This window comes from Opisthorchis viverrini (genome assembly GCF_000715545.1).
Source record: "Opisthorchis viverrini unplaced genomic scaffold opera_v5_10, whole genome shotgun sequence".
Lineage (NCBI taxonomy): Eukaryota > Metazoa > Platyhelminthes > Trematoda > Opisthorchiida > Opisthorchiidae > Opisthorchis > Opisthorchis viverrini.
In genome coordinates this window covers 3,022,056-3,047,256 of record NW_008751666.1, presented here as the reverse complement: position 1 = coordinate 3,047,256, position 25,201 = coordinate 3,022,056, and the positions used below count along the sequence as shown (strand labels likewise).

The 25,201-nt window shown below is 43.0% G+C and overlaps 2 protein-coding genes across 2 annotated transcripts in view; one reads left to right on the top strand and one right to left on the bottom strand.

Moving 5' to 3' along the window:
- Positions 1 to 563: 563 nt before the first annotated feature.
- On the top strand, positions 564 to 21,845 carry T265_01000 (hypothetical protein; the record flags this gene model as incomplete). The annotated part of the gene is made up of 2 exons (XM_009164915.1): positions 564 to 677; positions 21,681 to 21,845. The coding sequence occupies 2 exons, from the start codon at positions 564 to 566 to the stop codon at positions 21,843 to 21,845; spliced, it is 279 nt and encodes a 92-aa protein (XP_009163179.1).
- The window catches only part of T265_01001 (hypothetical protein), a gene marked incomplete at both ends in the record, with an annotated part of 35,678 nt that continues 16,004 nt past the window's right edge, over positions 5,528 to 25,201 (bottom strand). Inside the window, 4 exons of the mRNA XM_009164916.1 lie at positions 5,528 to 6,063; positions 10,257 to 10,667; positions 13,523 to 13,975; positions 21,480 to 22,455. Of these exons, the coding sequence (XP_009163180.1) occupies positions 5,767 to 6,063; positions 10,257 to 10,667; positions 13,523 to 13,975; positions 21,480 to 22,455 (2,137 nt within the window). The remainder of the gene's footprint in view (positions 6,064 to 10,256; positions 10,668 to 13,522; positions 13,976 to 21,479; positions 22,456 to 25,201) is intronic.

Here is a 25,201-nt window from a genome sequence, read left to right as displayed (position 1 = left end):
GAGACTGAAGGCGGCTCCATATTTACGGTCCACTTTTCCGTTGAAGGCCAGGTTTCTGGATTGGAGGTAACAGATGGCCAGCTGGATTGCTGTTCGACGTACTGTGCCCATCGTTCAAAACGTTCTGCTTCGTTGCTTTGTTGTCTTTTACTATTTCGCTGACAACAGGTTTTCGAGGACCAGTCGAACGAATCAAGTGGAACAATTTGCGCACTTTTCCAGCATTCTTTGCATCTTCCGTTTCTTCGACCTTTCGGGTCCACCGAGCTTCTCGGTCTGCGCGGACACTCAGTTTCACCTGGCGTCGAATGATGCGCCAGGTGGAGTTGTGGCGACCAGTTGGAATCTGTCACCAGGTCTCCAGCAAAGACACGGTTCTATCAGAGATCCAATGCTTGGATGAGGTTGGCTGGGTTGTACATCAAGCAGACGCTCCTGCTTTGAGCAACGCGTTGGATATTTTTTCCCAGTAGCCGTTTATATCCGACACCGTACCGTCCGGCAGGCATTCGAGGAGCTGTTTCTGATAGTTTCGTTTGGTTTCTGGATCAACTAGCTTCTCAATGGCTAAGCGAGGTGTGCGCGATTTGCGTACACCTGAAAAGCGCAATGAAAAGCAGCAGCGTACAAGTGCATGGTCGGAGTCCACGCTGGTGTTCCAGAAGGAGCGGCAGGCGGTGATCGACCCTCGCCACCGATAACTGACAGCGATGTGGTCTATTTGGATTCGGCACTGGTTTGATGATGGGCACCACGTTGTCAAGCGATTTCCGCTGTTCCGGAAATTCGTACTGCAAAGGAACAGCCTGTGATCGGCACACATCTGAAGTAAGCGGTCTCCGTTGTCCGTGCGTCTAGTGTCCAAACCAAGACGACCACCCAATCGGGCCTCAGCAGCGCTTAGTCTACCTACCTGGGCGTTCATATCACCAGCAACCACAACGATATCTGAGCTTTTAGCCTGTTGTAGAAGGGCACCTAGAGCGTCAGAGAAACTGTCCTTGGCAGATTCAGAGCTAGTCAGTTGAGGCGTAAGCAGAAACAATAAACAAGGTGCGATGAACCTCACTTCCTCTAGATTCTCTCACCGATGCTGGCAAACGAACCACACAGAGGTGACTGTCAACGGGTCTCCAATCAAGCAGAGACGCTTCCGCTCGTTCGCTCAATACAATACCCACCCCAGCATATCCAGCTGCAGCGGCCTCTGCATCACCAGAGGTGCGCAGTCGGAACCTGGAAGAGAGCGAGGGGGCAGTCAGTTCGATTACAGTACTTGCGTCCTGCGTCCTTGTTTCTGACAGACAACATACATCAATACAGAGGGGATCCAGCGTACGCGCCAGAGCCACCTGTTGACCAGCTTGCTTCAGTGTGCGAACATTGAAGGTGGCTAGATAGACAGGCTTTCGGGGTTTGAAAACAGACTTCGAATTGTTCAGGGTTGTAACTGAACTCGGAATTACAGAAACTGCAGCTTAGTATAGTGCAGGGCGAGCAAAACGGTCAGTCCTAGGGCTGGGAACTTCGGGGAAAGTATTCAAAATTTCGCAGGAAAAGGGGTTTGAAAGACGGAAAACGTGAAAGTGTAAGAAGGGAGCCATCAGCAGTAACATGTTTTCGCTTAACAGCCCTGCTGTATACATCAAGTAGGGCGACGACACCACTCGACGGCTGGTGTGGCATGAGAGTATTTTTAGTTATGCATGTCATGGTTGTACGAGGGCTGGGCTACTGCCAGGGCGCCCACGCCTAGACAGGAGGACAATTAGAGTCCTCAACCAAAGCCTTTGGTTCAAAAGCCTAACCGCAAGGCAGCGGTATTTGGCTGGAAATGCAAGCACGTTACCATTTTTACGGTACATTTCGCCACACATGTTCCAGCCCCCGACATGGAGGGCTAGAGGACTATGTTCGTCAGACCTCTACCCATGGGCCAACCTGGTATGAGAGACTCTGTGAGCATCGTGCGGACACCCCCCAGTATAGCTCAGTGTGTTGCCGCCACACTACGCTAACGTCCAGTCTTTTCGTGACTAACTCGCATGAAATCTGCACTTCTAATATAGAGCAGGACCTCTAAACGACGGCCTGTTGGCCAAGTCGGTCATACTTACCGCTTCCGATTGCCAGAATGTAAGATACCTAATTCATTTTTCCGCCAAGCAGGGCCAATTGTGTACTACCAAAAGAAATGAGTCGTGCAGAGATTCGCGAACCTCTGTCACTACAGGTAAATTGAAATCACTATTGGGCTAGAAAAGGGCCCTTTTTATCACAATTAGCTTTTCGGTTGAGGTTACTATGGCTAGTTGTAAGACAGTTCTCCACTTGTCTGAACGATGAATATCGTTTAACGACGGATATGTTGGAGTTTATGTAGCAGGGCATCACCTTAATTGTGCTTCATGAATATATTTGATCCTACCTTCTGTTTACCTTCTACCAACAGTGATTGTTATCAGCAGTTGAAAAGCCTTTTGCAGTGGGGTCATTTTCCGGGCTTGATATATGAGTAAAAAAGAAGATTCGGATCCGGCTGGCGTAGCTTAGATAGCTGACGTTCGACCACAAAGGACGATGGTCACTGTCTCCACAAGTAATTTTAAACTCGATATGGTAGATTTATTGAAAGTGTTGTATGCTTGTGAATACCAGTATTTGATGTGTATACATCTTTCAAAGTGGAATTTATCATTCTATCATGTTCATGCTGTCGCACCTCCCTTACTTTCCGTCATGTGTGGGCTTTCACAAGGAGGCTTTTCATTGCGTTTCCCTGTGAACTTGCATGCTTTCTCCCGATATGCTTCACTTGTAAGTCAAATAAGCCTTCTGTTATTACGTTAAGTGTATGCACCACTGTGCTTTGCCATGACGTTGACCGATCCCCAACAAAAGCATTCGTCATATTTGCCATTTCTTTTGTATACATTGGACCACCCCAGCCTCATATAACGAATTTAGTTCGAAGTGGGCAATCCAACAAGCGAGATCATAGTGAGAAAAGGAATTCGATAATATAAGCAGTATGAATGTCGGTTTCGATGTGGTCGTGCAGTTATTAGTGAAATACACTCACTTAAGAAACATGCTGCTTTTAGGAGCAGACTCGACAAAATTCCAGCTGATGTTCCATTCATCAACCGAATGTGCTGCACACAGACTGTCCCATGCTTCAGTGAGTACGACAATCGATGCATAGAAGTATATTGCGTCCGCGTAGCCAACTGCCAACGGGAATTCGAGCGGTTCACAGGTTAGAGTGCGAATTTATTGGCCAGAAGATCTATGGTTCGAACCCGACCTCTGCCTCTAGACTTCCCCTGTTTAGACTTGGGGAAACTGGCAGCGTCCCAGCCATCGTGGTTGCTTCGGGTGACACGGTAGCAAGGCACCGAAAGGGTGTTACAACTAAACGATTGTTATTGTTACTAGCTGTCAGTTTATATTATTGCCAGTTTAACTGAAAGGTACTGTGTGCATCAGGAGTGAGTGACATATTGACCCGCAAATAGAAATATCAGAAAACCGTCCGTATGAAATAAAGTTAATAGGTTTCACCGTATGACCAACGCAAACGGCACTGTGCGAGATACGCCATCAAGGGCACAGTGACCTGATCTGCGATAGTTTTGTATGGCAATTCAAATGAACCAAGACTGAATTGGTCTGATCATCACATTGCACCTGTAAAAACCAAACCAACTTTCCGGGCAAAACTGCATGCAGTCAGAAACGAGGGCAGATGTCGGCTTCCATAACACGCTCGAAAAACATACTGATACCTGACTCCGCTATTTCGCTTTTCAGCACAGTGTACGCTTTCCGGCGGTAGATAAGTTCAAAGAATTACCGGGGATGCCATGAAAGCATAAAATATCCTCCGAGTGCATCATTCTAACGAAGAATAGCAGTATGAAGTCATACATCATACAATGCAACAATCCACTTAATGCTGTCTTCTGAAACGTTAATAATCAACAACCAATCTGACAGCGTCGTTTGCATGAATTGAAAAAAGTCAGCTTCGCGAAGAAGAATAAATGTCATTAACAAATGCCGACTTGAAGAAAACACGACAAACGTTTCTGGACATATTTATTTCGTTTAAGAGTTGTCCAGGCTGTGAATTCCCAGAAGATACCGGTATGTTAAAGCGAGATCCAGGATTAGCAAACACCACAATGTAAGCAATGGTGACAGTTTTCCGGACTTCGCTAATATGCATGGATTTGGTGAATAACGTATAGTAAACTTACCATAACGGATAACGGGGAAGTGTCACTGGGATATCGTTTCACAGTTCATCGCAATTCGGACTTAAATTTCGATATAACTTCCGTGAAGGGTGGTGAGGTTAGCTGGTGTGCATAAAAACAGGGAGACGTGAGTTAGATCAAAAAAACTGCAGGCCTTGTCTGAGTAGGCGGACAGGGAGGAAACTAACGGTCTCGTGCATAGTTTACAGTGTAGGATAGTTGTGTTTGGCTTGTCATATTCGGCACCTTATGCAAATTTCGGCTGCACCAAAGTTCCATACACACGAACAGACTTAATCAGTTACCTCTTCTAAGTAAGTCACCTGTTTCATCATCGTCAGATACCTATGTCTAAAAAAGCCACAATCCTACGTCTGTTTCTACTAAATACGGTGGTCTGTGGCGTTTTTAGGGGAGCTCAAAGAGTCAGCCTTGCCCCAGCAGTAGAATAACTAAGAGTTCAGACAAGTAAGCAAGTAAGAATCAAGATTATCACCTGCTTATGGCTCGACAAACAGGGGTTATAGGTGTCACCACATAGCTTATTTTCGTTTGTTTGAGTCGGGATTTTTCGGGAGGAAAGTTCTCCGGTGTAAATGATTCTGTGGAACATCGGAAGGAACGCTAACTAGTTTACAATTGAAGGAACTCAATATTGCATCAGGTCATTGTTTTTTTTTCAAAAGGGGGCTTATCACGATTAGCAGTAGGATTTAGAACAGGTGAATACGAGGGAGTTTGTTACGAATCTGGGTAGTAGTAAGGCCCTCATTCACAACCAGTTATGCGGCTAAATATTGGCAGCTCAGGTGAGTTTATTGACTGTTGGTCAGGTGGCAGTCGATCTGCCCACTGAGCCTCGCAGTTGGCTTGTGGTCACCATGTTACCATGCGAAGAGACATTGTCAGCGCGCGTACTGACTGCCGAGTAGCATGCGCCCAACCTCAAACTAACCAGCAGAACGCTCTCCTTCCCTAATGATGTTGGCAGTTCAAAACGAGGCAACTGCCATCCTTAAGTATCAAGAGCCGTTGATTTTGCTTTTCCGCAATCGCCTGCACCAAGTTTTCCCACCTTCAATTATTGCATATGACAATCCCAAAGGAATCAAAAGTTCTCGTACTGATAATAAATGTTCGTTTTGCATCTACTTATCGTGGAGTTGATTTCCATCCCATAACCGTAGCAGCACGATCTTGGTGTCCATTGCTGCTGCATTGAAATGAAAGATTTTTCTTCAGAAAACATACTTCGATAATACGGTGGCATTTTTATATATGAAGAACGAAGCTATGTTGCGGAGTGAGGGTAATAAAATGCTATGAATTCCATCATATATACAAGTATCACAAAACTGCTGACTGACAACGCTACCTAATAGAAGTTCGAATTGCTCCACATTAGGAACAAGTCAGCGTTTGGAAACAACTGTCTTTGATGGGAAAGTGAAGCACGAAAAGTGGGTCACCAAGGTCCATTGAATGCATATAACTAGAAAGTTAGTCATATATTCAACTTTTGGTGGGCACGAATCATAGCAACCTGTAGGGCACGTGACCATTCTGTGAGTTCCTCAACTTCATTTGGCACTCTCGGAATTGCGGAGGAAACTGCGGGTTGTTTCAGTCGCAACTGTGGTAGGGACTTGAGAAAAAGCACGCCATTATTCCGAATTGTGAGTTGAAGTTGGAGCAGCTGATCAGTTTTTTTGTTCCTAATACTTTCGATTTTCACTATCGTTCCGACGAAGATACATGTCCACTGGTTCTTATGAATGCATTCACTGGCAGGGGGTGCGCGCTGAAACGGAAATTACAGAGGAACGTCGAGTTTTGTGAGTTTTGCTTCCATGCAGCTGCAAATATTCAGCTGTACACACAATAATTAGGTAGTGAAGACCTTCTCAATGCCATCAACAGGTACAGGTAGAATTTGATTGGGGCGGAACTGGTGTGTGACAGTTAGTTCAGATACTTTGATCATTAAGCGTTGACGTTGTTTTGCCAGATCTGACGTCACTATACGTTATTCCCCCAAGAACGATTTCTTCCTGTCAGTAATCACGCCTTATGGATGTTCTCGAAAAGGTTACCTCTGGCTGAAAGCCGAATATCTACCCTATTCATGAGGACAATGGCATTACTTATCAGCTGATAAAATAGCTATTCGAAGCCCAATAGATCTGCTCGTGCCTTGGACCTCCTTTAAAGACGCACTCGCCATCACCACCAACACCAAGGCAATACCAGGGTCAAAGTGATCACACCAATTCATAAGGACATATCAGACAAATTAGGTATAAAAAGAATGGAAGGATAATATGTGGAATTTCCCATGCTGAGTGGTTCACACTGTACCTGTTCGACCGGCTGAACTGACTGTAAGAAAACTTGTGTTGCCTGTTCTCCTGAAAGCCACAGGCAGGTAGGTTTTGGTGTTCCTTATTTTGTGAAAGACGTTGTACTAGCACTCCCAGAACTATTTCAGCCACCCATCACTAATGAGTCTTTTTAGTAGATGACCTGGCCTGATTGCAGTTCAGCCATTATTCGTGCCCTAGGTTAAATAAGGCGTGTCCGTCATGGGTAACGCCATGACTAATTATCACCCTCTGAAGTCAGCGTTATAATTCATATTTTTTGGGCTTGCGTAAAATAGGTTTTTGGAGACAGTAAAATATATACTACACCCAAAATAGACAGCATCTGTTCACATTGGCTGAAATTCAGCCTGTTTTGGTGCAAAGAAATGTCGAATAGGTTACCCATGAAAACCAAGTTGGAATTTCCACAGACGTGTAGCCTTCGGTGAGTTTGGATACTTAAGAGACAGGTATGGAAACTTTTCTTGGTGCAATTTACGACGTCGATCTACTTGGACGGACGGTAGTGATTCTGCAATGCGGCTGTCGCGCTGCCTCTCTATTTTACCAACTGATCGAAATTCAGGACGGAGGAGAATGATCATTGACGGCGAATAATACAACTGATCTGTGGTGAGATTCACTTTGGCCGGCCGTGGGATCAAGCATAAATGGATATACTTTAACAGCAGGTAATGCTTCAATGAAATACTAAAGCTGACTCGATAACACCGTGATCTGATATCACATGCGTAATTTCCTACCCACAGATACCGTCATCCTAATCGGACGCAGACCTACACTCCCTGAAAGAACATCGGCTAAGAGGACATCGCATACTAATGTTAGAGGGAAAACAAATGCCTCTTTAAATTGCAAACCCTGTTATTTTCATCAGCATTGTTATCCTGTTCAACAAGGTGTTGTGTGTATGTTTCCAAGGCGTATACACTTTGCTATGCTAAACTGGTAATATTTAGTTGCGCTGGTTGATAACACGTTTAAACTTGTGGAAGGAAAATGCCCCGGCAACTAGAATATCAATCGAAGTGAATAGTGAAGTAATTCATTCCTGGAAACACCAGAAACGGGAAGCAGATTGAATGGGATGCTAGTGACTGAATGACGCACGAGTGCATTCCCGGAGCTGAGCGATGGGTGTCCTTTCCAACAGCTGAAACATCGAAACTAGCGCACAGACTAAAATGACCAGTAATATAAGGCCTAACGCCCCCTTCGAAGAAAACTCGAAAAACATTCGGCTTACAAACATAGTCGACCAAAGACTAGAGCGATACTTCGTCTACTCAGATACACCTTACTACCTTTTTTCCAGAAACGCACAATCCTGGAATACTCTTCTCCTATCTGTGTTCAAAACTTTCACTGTCTTTAACAATTCCAGCTTCCAGTCAAATGATATCTTTTTGCTCAACTTTACGTGTGGATTCTTCTCAAGTGAGGGCTTCTGGCTGCCTCAGCTCCTATGTAAATGGGCTGTGAAAAACAGCGGTGTGTTTAAAAAATGGTCTATTCATTGCTGTGCCTTGCTAAGTCGAAGCTCAAGTTGAAATGTCATCTACAGCATCCACCTCGAAAGAGCAACGGCTCTCAGCTAATCCTGTCAAACACCGCTGTGGATGGGCTTTCCCGTACAGAAGTCTAGTGTTCGTGTGTTCTGGAGTCGTCGCACAACTATTTGACATTCTTATCCGCGTTCGCAAAGGGAATTCTATGGCTATTTTTCTTCTGTGACCACTGTGTTTCATATTCAAACGCATCAAACCAACAGTTTTACCCTGCATCATGTACACAACAAGCGACATAGACTACCGCAGCGACTTCGTGTGTCCTCATCAATTGCACGTGAGTAACTGTGTGTGATCGATTGACCAGCAGCAAGAGCTCACTTTCATCATATTATTGGATTGAATAGGTGAGGAAGCATGAATTGACAGATAAATCACCTCGAATGCAACATAGATAGAGGGAATTCACAACAATATTTGTTTATGAAGAGGTAAAACTATAACTGGAAGTTGCGCCTAGTAAAATGCGGGTAAGTAAACGGGTCTTAAAAATATGCATTTTTTCCGTGAAGTCATAGGTTGTGGTAGCTGTCTGGACAAAGTTTAGTCCGTTTACTAAATAATTCACAGAGTTTATAAGGTAGGGGTGTGAACTGAATCGGAAAATCCACTGGGTGGATGTGGCAATAATCTAATGGTCATGACAATGGTCATTTAGACAATCTGGCATTAATTGAGCCCGAGCAGTTAGCTGATGAGTATGTACCATTTTACGCACTCATCAACTTCAAGCGCAAGACGAGCTATTTCATATTGAGTACTCGCCCTAGATTTATCCGATCGCTCCTTGGACTTTGAAAGTTCTAATTCCACCTAATCGTGATTAGTTCATCATTAATCTGGGTCGTCAGCAATTTTTTTTATCGTAAAGAATGACTCTGACCCAATTCTGTCTGTATTGGTCCATGCTTACTTCCAGAATGCACTGCTCCCATCAACTGCAACCAAACTCATTCGAAGGTATCAATCGGCGTATGATGCATCTGCCAGGCGAATGTATATGTGTAGCCTTCACTTACCTTAAATCACAAGTTTATTGTACCCAACTCGACTGAGTCACTCTCACTGTCACATCCACCACCACGATTTGGATAAACATCCAACCTGCTGAAAAGCAAACCCAAACGGACCAATGGAATGACTAACCCCTTTCCCTATAGAAATTCTATTTGGACTTTATTTGCTGGTCGGCTGATTCGATTTTTTTCCAACTTGGTAGACAAAAAGTGGGTTTACGTTCTCCCTGATGAATACAAACCGTTGTTATGTCTAACACATGAGAACAGTCTGGCACTTTATTCGGCTTTGTGTAGCGGAAGTTGTATTGGTGAAATTAGGGTGGTGGAATTCAAAACAGGTGATGCATTTTGACTTGTTCGAATATTATTTGTATGGGGTAGGGTTTAGATATTTCTTTGTCCCAGACTGGTTTAATTATTCGGATACTAAGCTAAGCCTTCATCCTCAAAATTTTCATCACACTCGTGACCGCTCCGTTTGACCAACCAATGAGTCATCCAAGATTTTTCGAGTGTCACGAATCTTTTGTCTGAACTTACTGAGAGACGGAGGTAACCTAGACTTTGTCATCCGAAATTTCGAACAATTTGGTGCCCAAAATATTTTGAATTTTAATCCGTGTGCTCAGGGTCCTGCCAGAACCAGGACCTTAACTGGACTTTCTCAACAGCTATCCTGGATTCCACCTGCTTCTTTTCAAGCTTGGAAAGTCCAGTCCTGGAGGTCCTTTCGGCAACAATGTGCCGAAAGCTATCATAACAAAATGATTTTTACTTGAAGTTATTTGGACTGTCTTTTCTATGACAGAAACATTGGACTCGAGATTTATTGTTCGTTCGGACGGCACCTGTTTTTTTTTGTAAGCTCATACCGCCATGAGGACAGCGTATGACCCACTTAAATCAAGTCATTTCTGGGTCAACCGCTAGACAAAGATGACCATACACAGGCCTTAAACAAAATTCATGATTTCTTCCAACATCCCAAAGGGGTCATTTTGTTAAACGTCCCAAATCACCTACTTGAAGATCATCACCAACAAGGTGTTCAGAGTTTCGGTTTATCCGGGATGATTTTGAAGTTGAATCAGGTCGTTTATTACTGGCGGATTGCTCGTCTTTGCTTAAGCGTCGTTCATCCCGTCTCCTCCAGCCCAGAATTCCATCTTTCAGTATAACTTCATGTTTCTGCCATCGGCTAATCCAAACCATTGCAACGGGAATCCGTCTAGCGTGCCGCAAATAAAGTTGCGCGGTCATTTCGGGACACCAGGTTTCCAACTGTATTGAATTAGGCGGGGGGTGCATTATTCTCGAATTTTGGGGCTTCGTTGCGCAAACTGTGGTGTTTTCTGATCTAGACCCAGAAACACAACGTCGTGGTGACTGATTGCACAGAAAACAGCACCACCGGTTCGCGTAGTTTTGACTGACCTTTGCCGAAACATAAATGGAAAACAGATCGGAATTTATAAGGACAAACCTAATATGAATCCACCAACAAGTTTACTATAAGGGTTCACTGTGTTTATCCATAAAATATGATCACTGACAATAATTAAAGGGGAACTTTCGACAAAAAGCTCCAGAAATGCTCGTCGGTAAAGTGTCAGCAACTTAGTAAAGGTGAATTCACATAAACTAGTATAGGACTGAGCGAACCGTGATTTACGGACCTATACGAATTGATACAGAAAAATATTCAATCTGGTGTGAACTGCCAATATCCATGTTGAGATATCAGAAAAAATAAAAAAAGTTCTTGCAGTGACGAAGAAGGACAGAACTTCTCAATGAACTGGTACTAAACTACACTTGGTTCATATGGTGTTACACACAAGCAACTACACCCACTACAGACATTGCAAATATGGAGGAGCTTATAACTCGGAAGGGAGAGTGAAGTTCGATCATTCCCACTAGAGCTCAGGGTGTCGGTAATGCTTCAGGACAGTCTTGGATCTGGTTGTTTGTTTGCTGCTGCAAACAAAATCTGCCAATCAGAAGCAGCTTTGGAACAATTCATTCTTACTAGTTACCACATATTTTCTCTAACCGAAGATACAGCCAAATAGCTATAAAGCTGCTTTGTGAAATTTATTTACAATGAGTACTCATCTACACTTTATCTCGACGTTACCTTTTTTCACTTTAGTGCCCCATAACATGTCTGGTTGTTGCCATACCCACATGACCGTCAGCGGCCAAGACCGTGCTCAGGATTTTCGAGCCGGATCCCGTGAACGAGGTGAAGTTCGAGTAGTTGGACGTCATCCGTAATTAGGAATGACTAAGTTTTATCTGGCCTCATGTGGTTTTTACCATAATACTTTGCTCTAAATGACAGCATATGTATCGTGTCTAGTGATGAGGCCACCGAGACACAAATCTCCATGTCTTCCCTCACTAGAAATTGGAGGTTGTCAGACAGTACTCAGGTTGCTACATGGTGGACAAAAAGCATGAACCCCACAAATTTTCCCCAATCAGTTAAGCTGGCTGCAAAAGGTCTACCGGTTTTCCACCTTGCAGAGTCAAAAACTTTCGAATGCATTAGGTTTCCTAAAAAGGCATACGTGATAACTTGGTCATTGTCACTTGATTTACCACGAAAAACTTGGCTATTTCCATACATCATGAATTTAACATTTAAACAGGCGTATCAGTTTAATTTCCTGTGGACAGCTTGGTTAGGCTGGTGCAGAGTTCACACACTCAGCAGGAGCCCAAATCGTGGTTACCTATCTCCTCACGAGTCCCCTTGCTACATCAGCTTTAAATTTGGGGAAGATTAAAATATGTTGACTTAGAGGCATCCAACGAAACGAACAAGGGTGAGAATAAGGATACTGCCTCCGTATAAAGCACCCGAACCTCATCTAGCGTACAGGCCTTCGGTGAACCCAACCGAACTCCCTGATTAACCGAGGTTTGGTAACATATGGGAGGGTAAATTCCAGCAGTTTCGAGTCGGTAGTGATATTAAACGGTCGGCAGTTAAAGTAGGCCAGTATGTTCATGGTTGAACAAATGAAAGTGCAATCAGACCCACACACCTCGTGTTCAGTGTCCATGTGAATGAGTAAACAAAACTATACTTGATATTGACAGGAAAAATTTTCAGATATAAAATACCTTATCACCAAAAGATCTTTTGTTTCCGGACCAAAAATCGAACCTCGTTTACCCGTACTTTGTGTGCAAAAGAAGATACGTGAGGATTATTGTGAAGAACAACTGATCGGCCACCATATCCAATTAAATCAGTGTTTTCAGTTAAAATGAAACATTTATAGGGTAGTTAACCTTCATCTCTTCACTTACCCTACGGAATTCGACTACGTCACTTTACGTGAGTTCAAATTAGTAATATGGTATTTCGCCATTATGATGTACCTAATCACATATCAGATGACTACTGATTTCTCAGGAATTCCTATTTCATACCAAGTAAGAACGATTTTAGGCTGTCAGAATGTAACACACCTTAGTCTCTTTTTCTAACTGGACCACGTGCCAATGTCACAATTAATATGCTTCCATGAGCCAAGCGGTTTAGTAAAGAGTTGTCAGTCACGGTCTTTAGTGCATTTTTCGGAAACAATGCTTTCAACGCTCTTTGGTAAGACTCATGCTACGTCACCATTTGCTGTGAAAACCGCTTGCTTCCCGTACGATACTTATAATTGCTACGGTTCTGTTTGCTCATGGAGGAAGTTAGCTGCGCATTGGAGGCGGTAGCTGATACAAATGATACGCAAATACAGGGTTGTCAGTGGATTTTTCATTTTGGAAACTGGAAAAGGAAACTATACATTGAGTGCGCGACTGGGCTGCATTTGTTAGTGTGTCTAATCACTGGTATGTCTTGTCTCGAGATACCCATACAGGGAGATTGCAACGAATAGCTTAGCCGAGTTTGCTGGTAATGGCTGTTACACCTCACTGCAAAGTCACTGTTTGAACTCTTCAGGCTCGTCTCCATCCTTCGCTTGGTTGTGCGAAAATTGTTGTCAAGTTGAGCACGTGGCCAAGTCAGCGCAACCCATGGGGTTTGACAAGTTTATCTACCATGGGCGATTTTTTTCCCGAGGACCATTCGACATACTTCAGCATCACTGATCCGGTGTTCCCACCAGACTTCAGCAATGCCTCAAAAAATCGTTGGCAAACAGCAAATGTGTACGTGGAACAACCTATATCCAGCACCTGGCGAGTGATTTATCTCATCCAGAGAGGAACAGATTTACAAAAGTTGCACGTAACCAAACCAAATTAATAAAACGAACCTTCTCAGTGGCATTTTTTGGATCTGTAACCGGCTCAAAAAGTTCGAAAAACCTGGCTTCCTTCAGCTCCTTAACTATTGTCTCACATTCCTTTGAGTTTGGAAAGCTTCGAGTGGCGAGCAGGAAGAAGCTGTTGAATTTTGACAGTTGTTTTCGAGATCGCGTTCGCATAGAATTCCACGTTCGGATCCGATTGAGAAGAGGGGATTTCGGGCGTGCACCATCGTATTCTGCTTGTTCTCGGGCAACCGTTGATGGAGATATTCCGGGAACTGTGTACTGAGTATTGGAGTATCTAGCACTGTCAGAATGGACTCGAAGAATGCTGCGTTGACGTGAAGAACAAGCTGATGGGTCGACGATTTGTGCCCAAAACCATCGCAAATTTCGCATAGCTAGATGTTCCGAAGGCAGTGCCTTTCCGTACTTGACTTGTGTGCCTAAGATAATGATCTGACAGAGAGAAACATGGTGGAATTTTGTGAATTAGACGCCATGTAAGAGGATCAATATTTGAACTAAACTGGAATTTGCCCGTGTTCATCAGTATCTCTTGCAGCATGAACTATACAGATATCAGTAGTGGGCTTCACTGTATGAATACCCTTATGCCGAAGTGCACAGCATCGTTGAAGAAACCCGTAAAAATACACAAACCATGAAGCATTTTACCCACGATTCAGGTGGGCAACTTTTTCGCAATCAGTCAGCATAAAACTCGGAATGGATCGGGGCTCAATTCGCCAAATCAGGTTGGCAAAAGCCAGTCAGCTGAGATAGCTCCCACTAGAAACAGTAAATCAACCTTACCATCCAAAAAGGCCTAAGCCGAGTAACCCGGTAACACCTTGATCACTTGCCGGATCAGTTCACCGTCACCTATCCATCTCCAGAAGTAGTGATTTGTCACTTACTAAACTGTTTTTGCAAGCTATGCATCCACCATCAAACATTAAATGGTAAGATTACCTTGTTTGTCGAGCACAACCTGGACAAATAAGGTTCCGGCATATACCCAGTCTGTTAATCTTTGACAGAAGAAACATCTAGACATCTATGAATCTTTCCATCAAGCTTTGGTCTCCAGTAACTAACTAAGTTAATTAATATAACCGAATTAGGTGTAGCAAAACACACGATCCCAGTTAAGCGGAGGCCTAAATATAGTGTTCAGTATCTGTCTTCGTCACAATAGGTCTGGTATACTTGTTTTGGTACACAGTAAAGCGCTTTGCTAACATTGCCTCATTAGGAGAAGGGGCAAATTTATACTCTGAATAAAACGATTCCGCAAAAGAAACCACTCAGAAGGTTGCTGAAAGTTCTTCGACAGCCCACGACCTGTTTCTCCCTCCTTGGCGCCCATCAAGTCAACTCATAAGTTACTGGAATTGCAGCTCACTTTCTAATGTGGTCCTGTTGAAGCTTCGAGTTGAAGCCAATCTTACGTTATACTCAAACTTGAGGTAGCTAAGTAGCTGAGGGGTGAATTTACCTCAGCTTATCGATTGATGCTGTCTAAGCTTTGCGAACCCGATGATAGCTCAATCCCCCCGTTTCCTACACGTGAGATGACACCTAAGCACCAAAAGGGTGTAACAGCAGGGTGATGTATTTAATATATTTTCATATATTTGGGCACTAATTTAACGAAACTGACTTATTTCTAAATGCTGTCGTACTAGAAAAGGATTCAAATGGAACTGTTTGATTTTATGCCGTCCACTATATATATCTATATATATTATATATATTGCACAGATGCCACCTCATTTTTTGGATGACACACTACTCGAGAAGCCCCATTATACATTCCTTACAGAACCTAATGCTTCTAAATTTGGTGAAAACTCGCCGGCAGTCCACAACCGGTTTCGCCTTCTTGTGGCTCACGAGGCACATCCACTTCAAGATCATAAAGGTGGTATGCACGCGTTGACGTGAAGAACAAGCTGATGGGTCGACGATTTGTGCCCAAAACCATCGCAAATTTCGCATAGCTAGATGTTCCGAAGGCAGTGCCTTTCCGTACTTGACTTGTGTGCCTAAGATAATGATCTGACAGAGAGAAACATGGTGGAATTTTGTGAATTAGACGCCATGTAAGAGGATCAATATTTGAACTAAACTGGAATTTGCCCGTGTTCATCAGTATCTCTTGCAGCATGAACTATACAGATATCAGTAGTGGGCTTCACTGTATGAATACCCTTATGCCGAAGTGCACAGCATCGTTGAAGAAACCCGTAAAAATACACAAACCATGAAGCATTTTACCCACGATTCAGGTGGGCAACTTTTTCGCAATCAGTCAGCATAAAACTCGGAATGGATCGGGGCTCAATTCGCCAAATCAGGTTGGCAAAAGCCAGTCAGCTGAGATAGCTCCCACTAGAAACAGTAAATCAACCTTACCATCCAAAAAGGCCTAAGCCGAGTAACCCGGTAACACCTTGATCACTTGCCGGATCAGTTCACCGTCACCTATCCATCTCCAGAAGTAGTGATTTGTCACTTACTAAACTGTTTTTGCAAGCTATGCATCCACCATCAAACATTAAATGGTAAGATTACCTTGTTTGTCGAGCACAACCTGGACAAATAAGGTTCCGGCATATACCCAGTCTGTTAATCTTTGACAGAAGAAACATCTAGACATCTATGAATCTTTCCATCAAGCTTTGGTCTCCAGTAACTAACTAAGTTAATTAATATAACCGAATTAGGTGTAGCAAAACACACGATCCCAGTTAAGCGGAGGCCTAAATATAGTGTTCAGTATCTGTCTTCGTCACAATAGGTCTGGTATACTTGTTTTGGTACACAGTAAAGCGCTTTGCTAACATTGCCTCATTAGGAGAAGGGGCAAATTTATACTCTGAATAAAACGATTCCGCAAAAGAAACCACTCAGAAGGTTGCTGAAAGTTCTTCGACAGCCCACGACCTGTTTCTCCCTCCTTGGCGCCCATCAAGTCAACTCATAAGTTACTGGAATTGCAGCTCACTTTCTAATGTGGTCCTGTTGAAGCTTCGAGTTGAAGCCAATCTTACGTTATACTCAAACTTGAGGTAGCTAAGTAGCTGAGGGGTGAATTTACCTCAGCTTATCGATTGATGCTGTCTAAGCTTTGCGAACCCGATGATAGCTCAATCCCCCCGTTTCCTACACGTGAGATGACACCTAAGCACCAAAAGGGTGTAACAGCAGGGTGATGTATTTAATATATTTTCATATATTTGGGCACTAATTTAACGAAACTGACTTATTTCTAAATGCTGTCGTACTAGAAAAGGATTCAAATGGAACTGTTTGATTTTATGCCGTCCACTATATATATCTATATATATTATATATATTGCACAGATGCCACCTCATTTTTTGGATGACACACTACTCGAGAAGCCCCATTATACATTCCTTACAGAACCTAATGCTTCTAAATTTGGTGAAAACTCGCCGGCAGTCCACAACCGGTTTCGCCTTCTTGTGGCTCACGAGGCACATCCACTTCAAGATCATAAAGGTGGTATGCACTTGGGTCCCTAGCGAGAACCAAGTTGAGTTGACAATAAGTATATTCCACAAACTGTGTTTGTGGTCTGATGATGATGGAAAATCAGGGACTACATCTTGACTGATACAAGAGTGTTCAGTAAGTTGACAATAAGTATATTCCACAAACTGTGTTTGTGGTCTGATGATGATGGAAAATCAGGGACTACATCTTGACTGATAAATCCCAAGAGTGTTGAAACCGATAGTTGGCTGTCGGAGAGTTTTCAGCAACCTAATGAGGACTGTGTTCTGTGAAGAAAACATAATGCGATGCATCGAATATCGCGCCAACTGAAAAGTGAGGCGGTCTGTTCGCATCTCATTTCGTTGCAAATGATGAACGAGGTACTCATTTGAGTCTTTGATTAACGCTAAAGGAATAAGCTGGTTGTTGTATTTCGTCAATGATTCACATTCATTGTTGCTCACTACCATCATTCCCTGATCTTTTAATCTTTTGACGTGAAGATGTCATGAGATGAGTTACATCTTTACATTATGGGAGTAGTTAGGGGCAAAAAACAGCTTGATATCAACATGCTTGATTCTGGACTTGATGAATTGTAGCACGGTCGTTGCGAAAAGCAGGGTGTGATAAATACGTCCATAGCAGATTAAATGGGTTGTGCAACTGCTCTTCAGCTCGCTTGCTATTGTTTGTAGACTTGATCAATCAGAAAATGATTCAGGAACAACCACAAAGTTACCAAACCGCTTTTCTGGTCAACCATAACCATAAGATAATCTCTGCTTATTCTACTCGATGCTTTTAGAGTGGCATTACCATCTATGACCACTGGGTGACGCACTAATGCGCCAGAAATCACACATGACTTGGTAATGAATGATCAATAACTGGTCGAGTAACTTGTTGTGGGTATGTGTGCTTAGCATATGCTGTCTTGCCTACGAAACTAGACAAGTGTGATAGAGGGGCTCCACAACGCGCTTTGTTGGGCTGCACATTTACATGCTACACGCTCAACTCGCCGGTTAGCTTTCTGGAGTCTGATCGATTTAATAACACAGCAATTTACTACATTCTCAACTGGACGCAGTCAGCGACCATGCACACATTCGTTATGCACTGACGGAAAGATGTATGATTGTGACTGCTGCTGATAGACGCTGGTATACGTTCGTTGTTACTGTTCCAAGTGGATGCCTTTGTAGAAATCTACGAACTGGAGATTTTGAACTTCGTCCGCGCAATGGAGAAACATGTTAAAAGCTGTGCCTCATGTTTGTTCTGACTGCTCAAGAAGAAATTTGTCTCAATGAACTCGAGAGTTGGGTGGATGAGAAGCGCAAAATCCTACCTCAAGTTTGTCGTCATCTACTCGATTTCCATCTACCCCATCATATTTAATTCCGGTTTTTGCGCTTAATCTGTTTAATATGATTTCGTAAGCTATCAATAGTTGACGGCCATATTCCCATGAGAATCCCAAAAGCCAATGTTGTTGTTGTTTGTGGTACAAGAAAGACAAAAATTAGTCAGTCAGATCAAGGAAAGTTCCGTGTATTTGGCTAGCATCCACGCTCACTTGGGTTGGTCATCTACCTTTAAAAGGCCTGGGTTATTTTTGTCTGTTTGATTACAAGCCTGATAAAAAACTTGTTGCGTCACAGAACAAACGAACACGGTGCAGTAAAGAGTGTGAATGAGGAATGCGATACACAATGTGGATAAGCTTTGCCGGTTTCAAGTATTTGTAGTATGTGAAACAAAGTGGATCGGGAATTGTTAGAAATATTGGGATGACAAACAACATCCGGGCTAAAATTACAATCGCTGCGTTCCCCAAATAGGAACGAATCTGGAGGTCCTTTTGGCGCATCACCAAAATCAATATTTCTGTCAATGTTACAGTCAGAAAAGTATGCCGAGAAAGTGGCTGAGGCTACCTTAGATCCTGATACCACATGCAAAACAAACATCTCGTTTCTCAGCCAATTTGGTCACCGTGATATGAAAGATTTCACTGCACAATGAGGAGCAGTGGAACCGTTGGTTGGGTGACATGCAATAGCTACTAATGAGCTTCCACCACCAAGGGAGCCATTTTATTTTACCAACGCTTTCCAAAACCATTGATTCATGCACTGCATTCTCCTTTCAACCTCTCGATATTTTCCACCTGGAACGTCGCGTCTAACCCATAGAAACCGAGATACATCTGATATAATGAAGTAATCAGCACCGAAATTCATGATAATGGGGAGGAAGTGGAGTGAGCATGACTTAGCTTGGGATAATGCAACGAATTAGTCTCTACTCTTTGGATAGTGTAACAATTTTTCTGGGTCAAAGAGACAGCTCCTTTCTCTCTGACTAAGCCATCTCCAAAAACACCGATCAAAACTTAAGACGTCAATAACTTTACGAAGACATTTTTCCTATCCTAAAGAATTCAAACGAAGTGAGGTGTGCTGTGTTTTCTCGTAAAGTGGTTAATCAGATTGGTGGCTGCGTTTTTACTCATCAAAGACATTTTTCGAAGCACTGGTTGCGCGTCTGTGAGGTAGATTGAATGCATCAAGCCATCAATCCATTAGAGTATTAAATATTCGGTGCAGAAATAAGCTGATGCATAGTGTCGCTCTATGCTTACCATCTACTACAGTCAACTAGCTATTAGGGTCAACATAAATTTCTCGAATGTAAGTGCAGAGGGACCATTATGGCTTTTTTATCGAACAAGATCAAATCGGTTCATCTGGATCATCCACACTCAGCTCACTACCATCATCATGTGCCATCATCAATAAGCCATTCACAAAACCAGTTAAGGGATGGAATTACTGGCTGGAAGGTTTATGTTTCAAACCCAATTTCAGCTTCTCGACTGATCTTGTCCATGATTGGCAGACCTAGCAGTATTTCAGCACTTCGGGTGTCATGGTAGCCAAGTATCGAAAGGGTGTAACAACTAAAACAAGTCGATCAAATTCTATCGTGAATTTTAATACCGGGTGTCTTGTTCGCCCTCCTGAAGGAGGGATTAACAGCCGTTTTACGAAACTTGCAAGGACTTCTGTGGGTAAAGTGAATGCCTAAACTTGGACTCACTTATTGTTCTATTGCAAAATGCGCGCAGAACTTTCGTCTGTTCAACTTGTTAATTTGGGTTAACTTAACCCCATCTGCTTCTGAATCTACTTCGTGCTTGCTCAACTGTGTACGGGAATAAAACGGGAGTTACCTGAATGATGTGCCTGTCTGCAGGGCGCATTAATCAGATGACCATAGTTAATGTGCTGCCGGCCAGTTATACGGTGCCACGCCACTCATCACGTGCTCCCAACTGTAAAAGTGCCGGCTCACTAGCCAGGCTTAAAAGTTAATAGTGGTCTACCAACCTTTAGGAATACGGTGCATGTCTTACACTATAGCTTAAGCTTGTTAGTCCGAAAAAGTGAACACGGCAGGTATCTGAGAAATCCAATTAAAGTGAATTTGCGTTAAATAGGAAAGACAAGAGAGGTATTAGTGGTCTTTCGCCAATTATATCGATTATATACTGGCTATGTACATTCTGAAGCATACTTAGACGGATATGCTTGAAGTTTTATTCGCCGATTACGTTTAAATTTACCTATTTCTAATCCGTTTTGGCTAGATTGAACAGAAGGGCAGAAGTTTGACACCGAAAATTATGTAGGCATTGGGCCCATTAGGATACGGGAAGCCATATTTGGTCAAAATTTAAGAGAATCAAATTTTCCTGCCCGGTATCCAAATCCTTAGGTGAGACTTTTGCGATCACACGAATAATGGTGTCACTTTGGCTCATAATGCTAGTGTGGTGTAGCAGAACGTACTGTAGAAATAGTTGAAGTGCGCTAGCGGTTGCCTCTGTTCCTTCAGTTCAAAATAGCTATTAACCAGCTCACACGATACTAGCTGACCTAAGAATAACAAATTCTCCCGGCAGCAATTCGTCTCACGGCGGAGAGAAGCACATGCCAAAGAACTCATAGATATGGAGAATAAATAAACAAATTTCGTAAGCTGGATCATCTTAGTGAAGCAAAGACAACGAAAAGCATACCCATAGTCGCTCACCTTATTACCTGGATGACACAGTATCGAATTATTAAATAATGCTCACCCGAGACTGTCTGTAGATTTTTCATCAGAAAGATTAGGTAGCCAGCCGTCTTTCGGTTTTTCAGCCAAGACATTATACAAATTGTGGGGTATTCTGAGAGCCCATGAAGCTTTTTTACTTGGAGCAATACGATGCGAAAAGACGCGATGCTCTCATGACACTGTTTGTATAATTTCTCAACAACTGAACCCATACATCACTATGTGAATTAAAGGCTAGAAAAAACACTTTCGCAATTTACGCATTCTCTCGGGAAAGCCGAATATCAGGTTAGTTTAACGTACCTGCATCCACGTGACTGGGTTCTCAGTGATGACACGGAAACATGTATCCATTCTATTCCCAGGAAAAAGACACTGGGAACGGCGACAACAGCATGCAAAGTATAAAGTCAGCGACGGACAGAGACTTCGAGGGGTGCCTTGAAAATCGTTTGAGCTCTCTTGGCTTCCCTCTAGTCTTGTGCTTCGTTCATTTAACCACAGTACCAGCTGGTGACTTTCAGCCTCCAAACTCCTCGTCTTAAAGTCCTCCAGACCGAGTGCAGCAGGAAGCGGGAAGCGGTTCGAGACGAAGTCAACATAACTAACAAGTTTTGCGTAGTATCGCTCATAAAACCGTTGCACAGAGTCAAGCTGTCCCACCGGTGAAAGCTGAGGGGCGGACTTGGTCAAGGACAGGTGAACAGGATCAGAAACCACGGATTTTGAAACAGAATTTTCAAACTGCTGACCGTCAAAGCGGAGCTGAGTGGGTACACCCTGGGTGTCAGAGTATCCCGGTGTATTTCTGGGACTAGAAAATCCCGGAAGCGTCGGAAAACGTACTGAATTGGCTTTTTCTATTGCATCCGGGTCAACTTCACCGAAAGACAGACTAGAAGAGGAACGCCGGTCTTCCCCAGGACTGTATGATGCACCCGTTGTGGTTGATGTTCTGCTAGAAGTGCTAGAACTGTTGACATTATTTAGCGTGCTTTCCGCCACTGAGTTTTCTTCAGAATGGACCCTGGTTTCAATGGGCCATTTCTTAGGTCTATCAAAATGTGAGCGGCTAAGCTGTTTGCCATTGCAGACTACCTTCATACTGGCTGAGAAGACACGATGTGTGTTTGGTTCACCACAATCAGTAGTCGAATAACTTTGTGAAGAGTTGGAATATAATTCAAAAATGTGGGTATTCCTGATATAAGATGAGTGGAAGTTTTCGGGAGAAGACGATTCATTCTCTTTGGAAATGTTGGGTGGAGATCTCTGATCACTGAAACAGAAACAATACAGAACGAATATTTTTGTCGGAAAAAATTGGCTGTAGAAAAAGCGAACAATGGACCCCGGTGAGACAAGGCAATTCTTGTGGGCAAAATGTCACATTCAAAGTAAATAAGAAAGTTCATGAAAAAAGCTAGGAAAGCCATTATAACTCAGATTTTACTAATTTATCTGGGTTCATTTCTGTTTTACCGACGCCAATCTTACCCAGTTTGTGATCATTACTGCCTATAGAACCTATCAGCGTGAATATTTTCGTTGGCAGATTTATTCCAGAAGACCGATTTTTCAGAGCCAAAATTTTCATTGGTGAGCTTTCGAAAACGGTTTGCCCTAGTTCGACTATCAGTTCATTATGAAGTCGACTTCCCCCATAGCCCTCCTAGTGTGAACAAATGTTGACGAATTGCTCGTGAACGAATTTCCAGTGGGGTAAAAAAAAAACAGAGAACAGAATGCAGCGTGATCGACTATCAGTTCATTATGAAGTCGACTTTCCCCATAGCCCTCCCAATGTGAACAAATGTTGACGAATCGCTGGTGAACGAAATTCCAGTGGGGTAACAAAATCTCAGAGAACAGAATGCAGCGTGGACATGCATGCAGAATGTGTTTGGCATTCCTTTGAAAAGCCATGCGTCTGCCAAAAATTGATTCAGAGACTGAACAAGGCATGACTACGGACACTGCAGGCACAAGAGTGAGTATAGTTTCGAGGGAACATTCGCGCATTCATGTCTCTCCAGCCTAACAACTTGAGAGGTAAGAAACCATCGTCATCTTGGTCAACACTTCAGTTACTGGACTTCATTGGTCTTCATTTGAGACGATATTTTATCCAGTGTAAGCATCTAGACCGTTTGATGGGAGGTATAGCTCAGGGTGGCAACTGAACACAGAAAAGCTCCGGCGGTATAGCGACACAACTTGCAAGATTTAACCTGTACGTGTTCAAATGAGGTCTTATTAATTTGCTAGGTATCTTATGACTGTCACAACAGGAAATCACCACAACAACAAAACTGGACACGATGACCTGCGATGAGCCGTTAGCACTGATAAGCTTCACAACGGCAGTTAGGATAAAGGTAAGTTGTTAGTGCACTCACCACTAGATGATTGCTGCGGCACCTGTCCTCCAAATGTTTACTTCACTAATAGTTCGTTGGAACAAGTTCACTTCACTGTTATCGATGAAACAACCTCTCTCGTGGGTAAAAGCTGACAAGTCGTTTATTGATGATACGTTACTCGAATATCTTGATGTCGATGTGGCTGTTGAATAAGGTGATGTTAGTCCATCCTCGGTAACGAAAACTACTTCATAACCTGAGGGAGTGTTCACTTGCTTGCAAGCCAGCAGGTAGAGCGTTAATGTGAAGGGATGACAGAGAGGAAGTTTTGAAATCAACTGTCATCTGCTATCAGCAAAGCTGCTATCAGTTTCCAGCTCCTCACCGTCTGTACTGGTTTGCGAAAATGGTCAAGTGAGTAAGACAGTGTACATGCGCAGAAGTATCATCCACTTACATGGATGCTAACTTACGGAAGGGATTTTCGATAAGGTCCAGACCAATCCAGTTGTGTCATATGCTAATGGAATTCGGAAGCAAAAGGTTCTCTGACGTCTAATTTAGTTTAGGGAATGCAAATTCCCAAACTACTACTAAGCACATTCTGACAAATTGCCTATAAAGTAGATCCAGGAGGACGTTTCTTCAAAATACGTTGGCTGATAAGTGTGAATTTCTGACAAATATGATCGGTGTAAGCAAACATCTTGGAAGAATCCCAAGGAGACAAATACCAGGATCTCCTAATACCGCAATACTTGAGGTACTGTTCGAACCTTTACTGGTATGCCTGTCTTTTGAAGGTGATTCAAGATGAATCGATAATACCAGTGAAAAAATCACGTGTGCAGCCAGATTACGAATCATCTTCATGACGAATCTTTTCAACAAACAGTTTGAAGGTGATCTAAATCACGGGATCTTCTAGACATGTACATCAGTTTGTTTACTCTCCTGAATGCGGTTACGCTCTTCAAAAAAGAGATAGTAATCTGGGTATACGTATAAGTAACTTTTAGTAGGTCCTCAGGACAGACAAGGAGGTATTTTGAGTGGTTCTGTTTTAAGCCATTTAGTAGGTAGCCATCATCAGGTGAATATGACAAGTTTTCAAACCCATGCAGAAAGCTGCAGAAGTATCATCACAGATGCCAGAAGAGGTCTGGTCGAGAACCATGGCCAGAAATGAACCCGTTGGGCACGCATGTACACAAAACTTTTGCACAAAAAATTACTTTGTCCAATTGCTATCATTCACAAATTTGGTGCCCAGGCTTTCGATAATGTGGGCGCCTAATTGGACGGTTGATTTCCATTGATTTTTTTTCCTCATAAACTTGACTTCATTGTGATTGGTTTCATTTATCCTGTAAATGTTCCAGTCATTGGATAAACCATCGACTAGGTTAGCTGCATTCCCTCTCAGTTGTTCAAACTGAGACCACTGGAGTTCTCCAGACTAGACAATTTATCTTTCAAAAACTCTACTGCGACTGAATCAGGTAGCTGTCACTGCATGTCACAACTAATTAGCATCTAATGTGTCAACTGGCTCAATCACTTTGTTCACACTCCGCTCGTAAATACGTAACGAAGGAATGCGGAACACAGTTTGATGCCCCAGGCTGTAATACGTGTTCAGTTTAGGGTGCACTGGAAAAG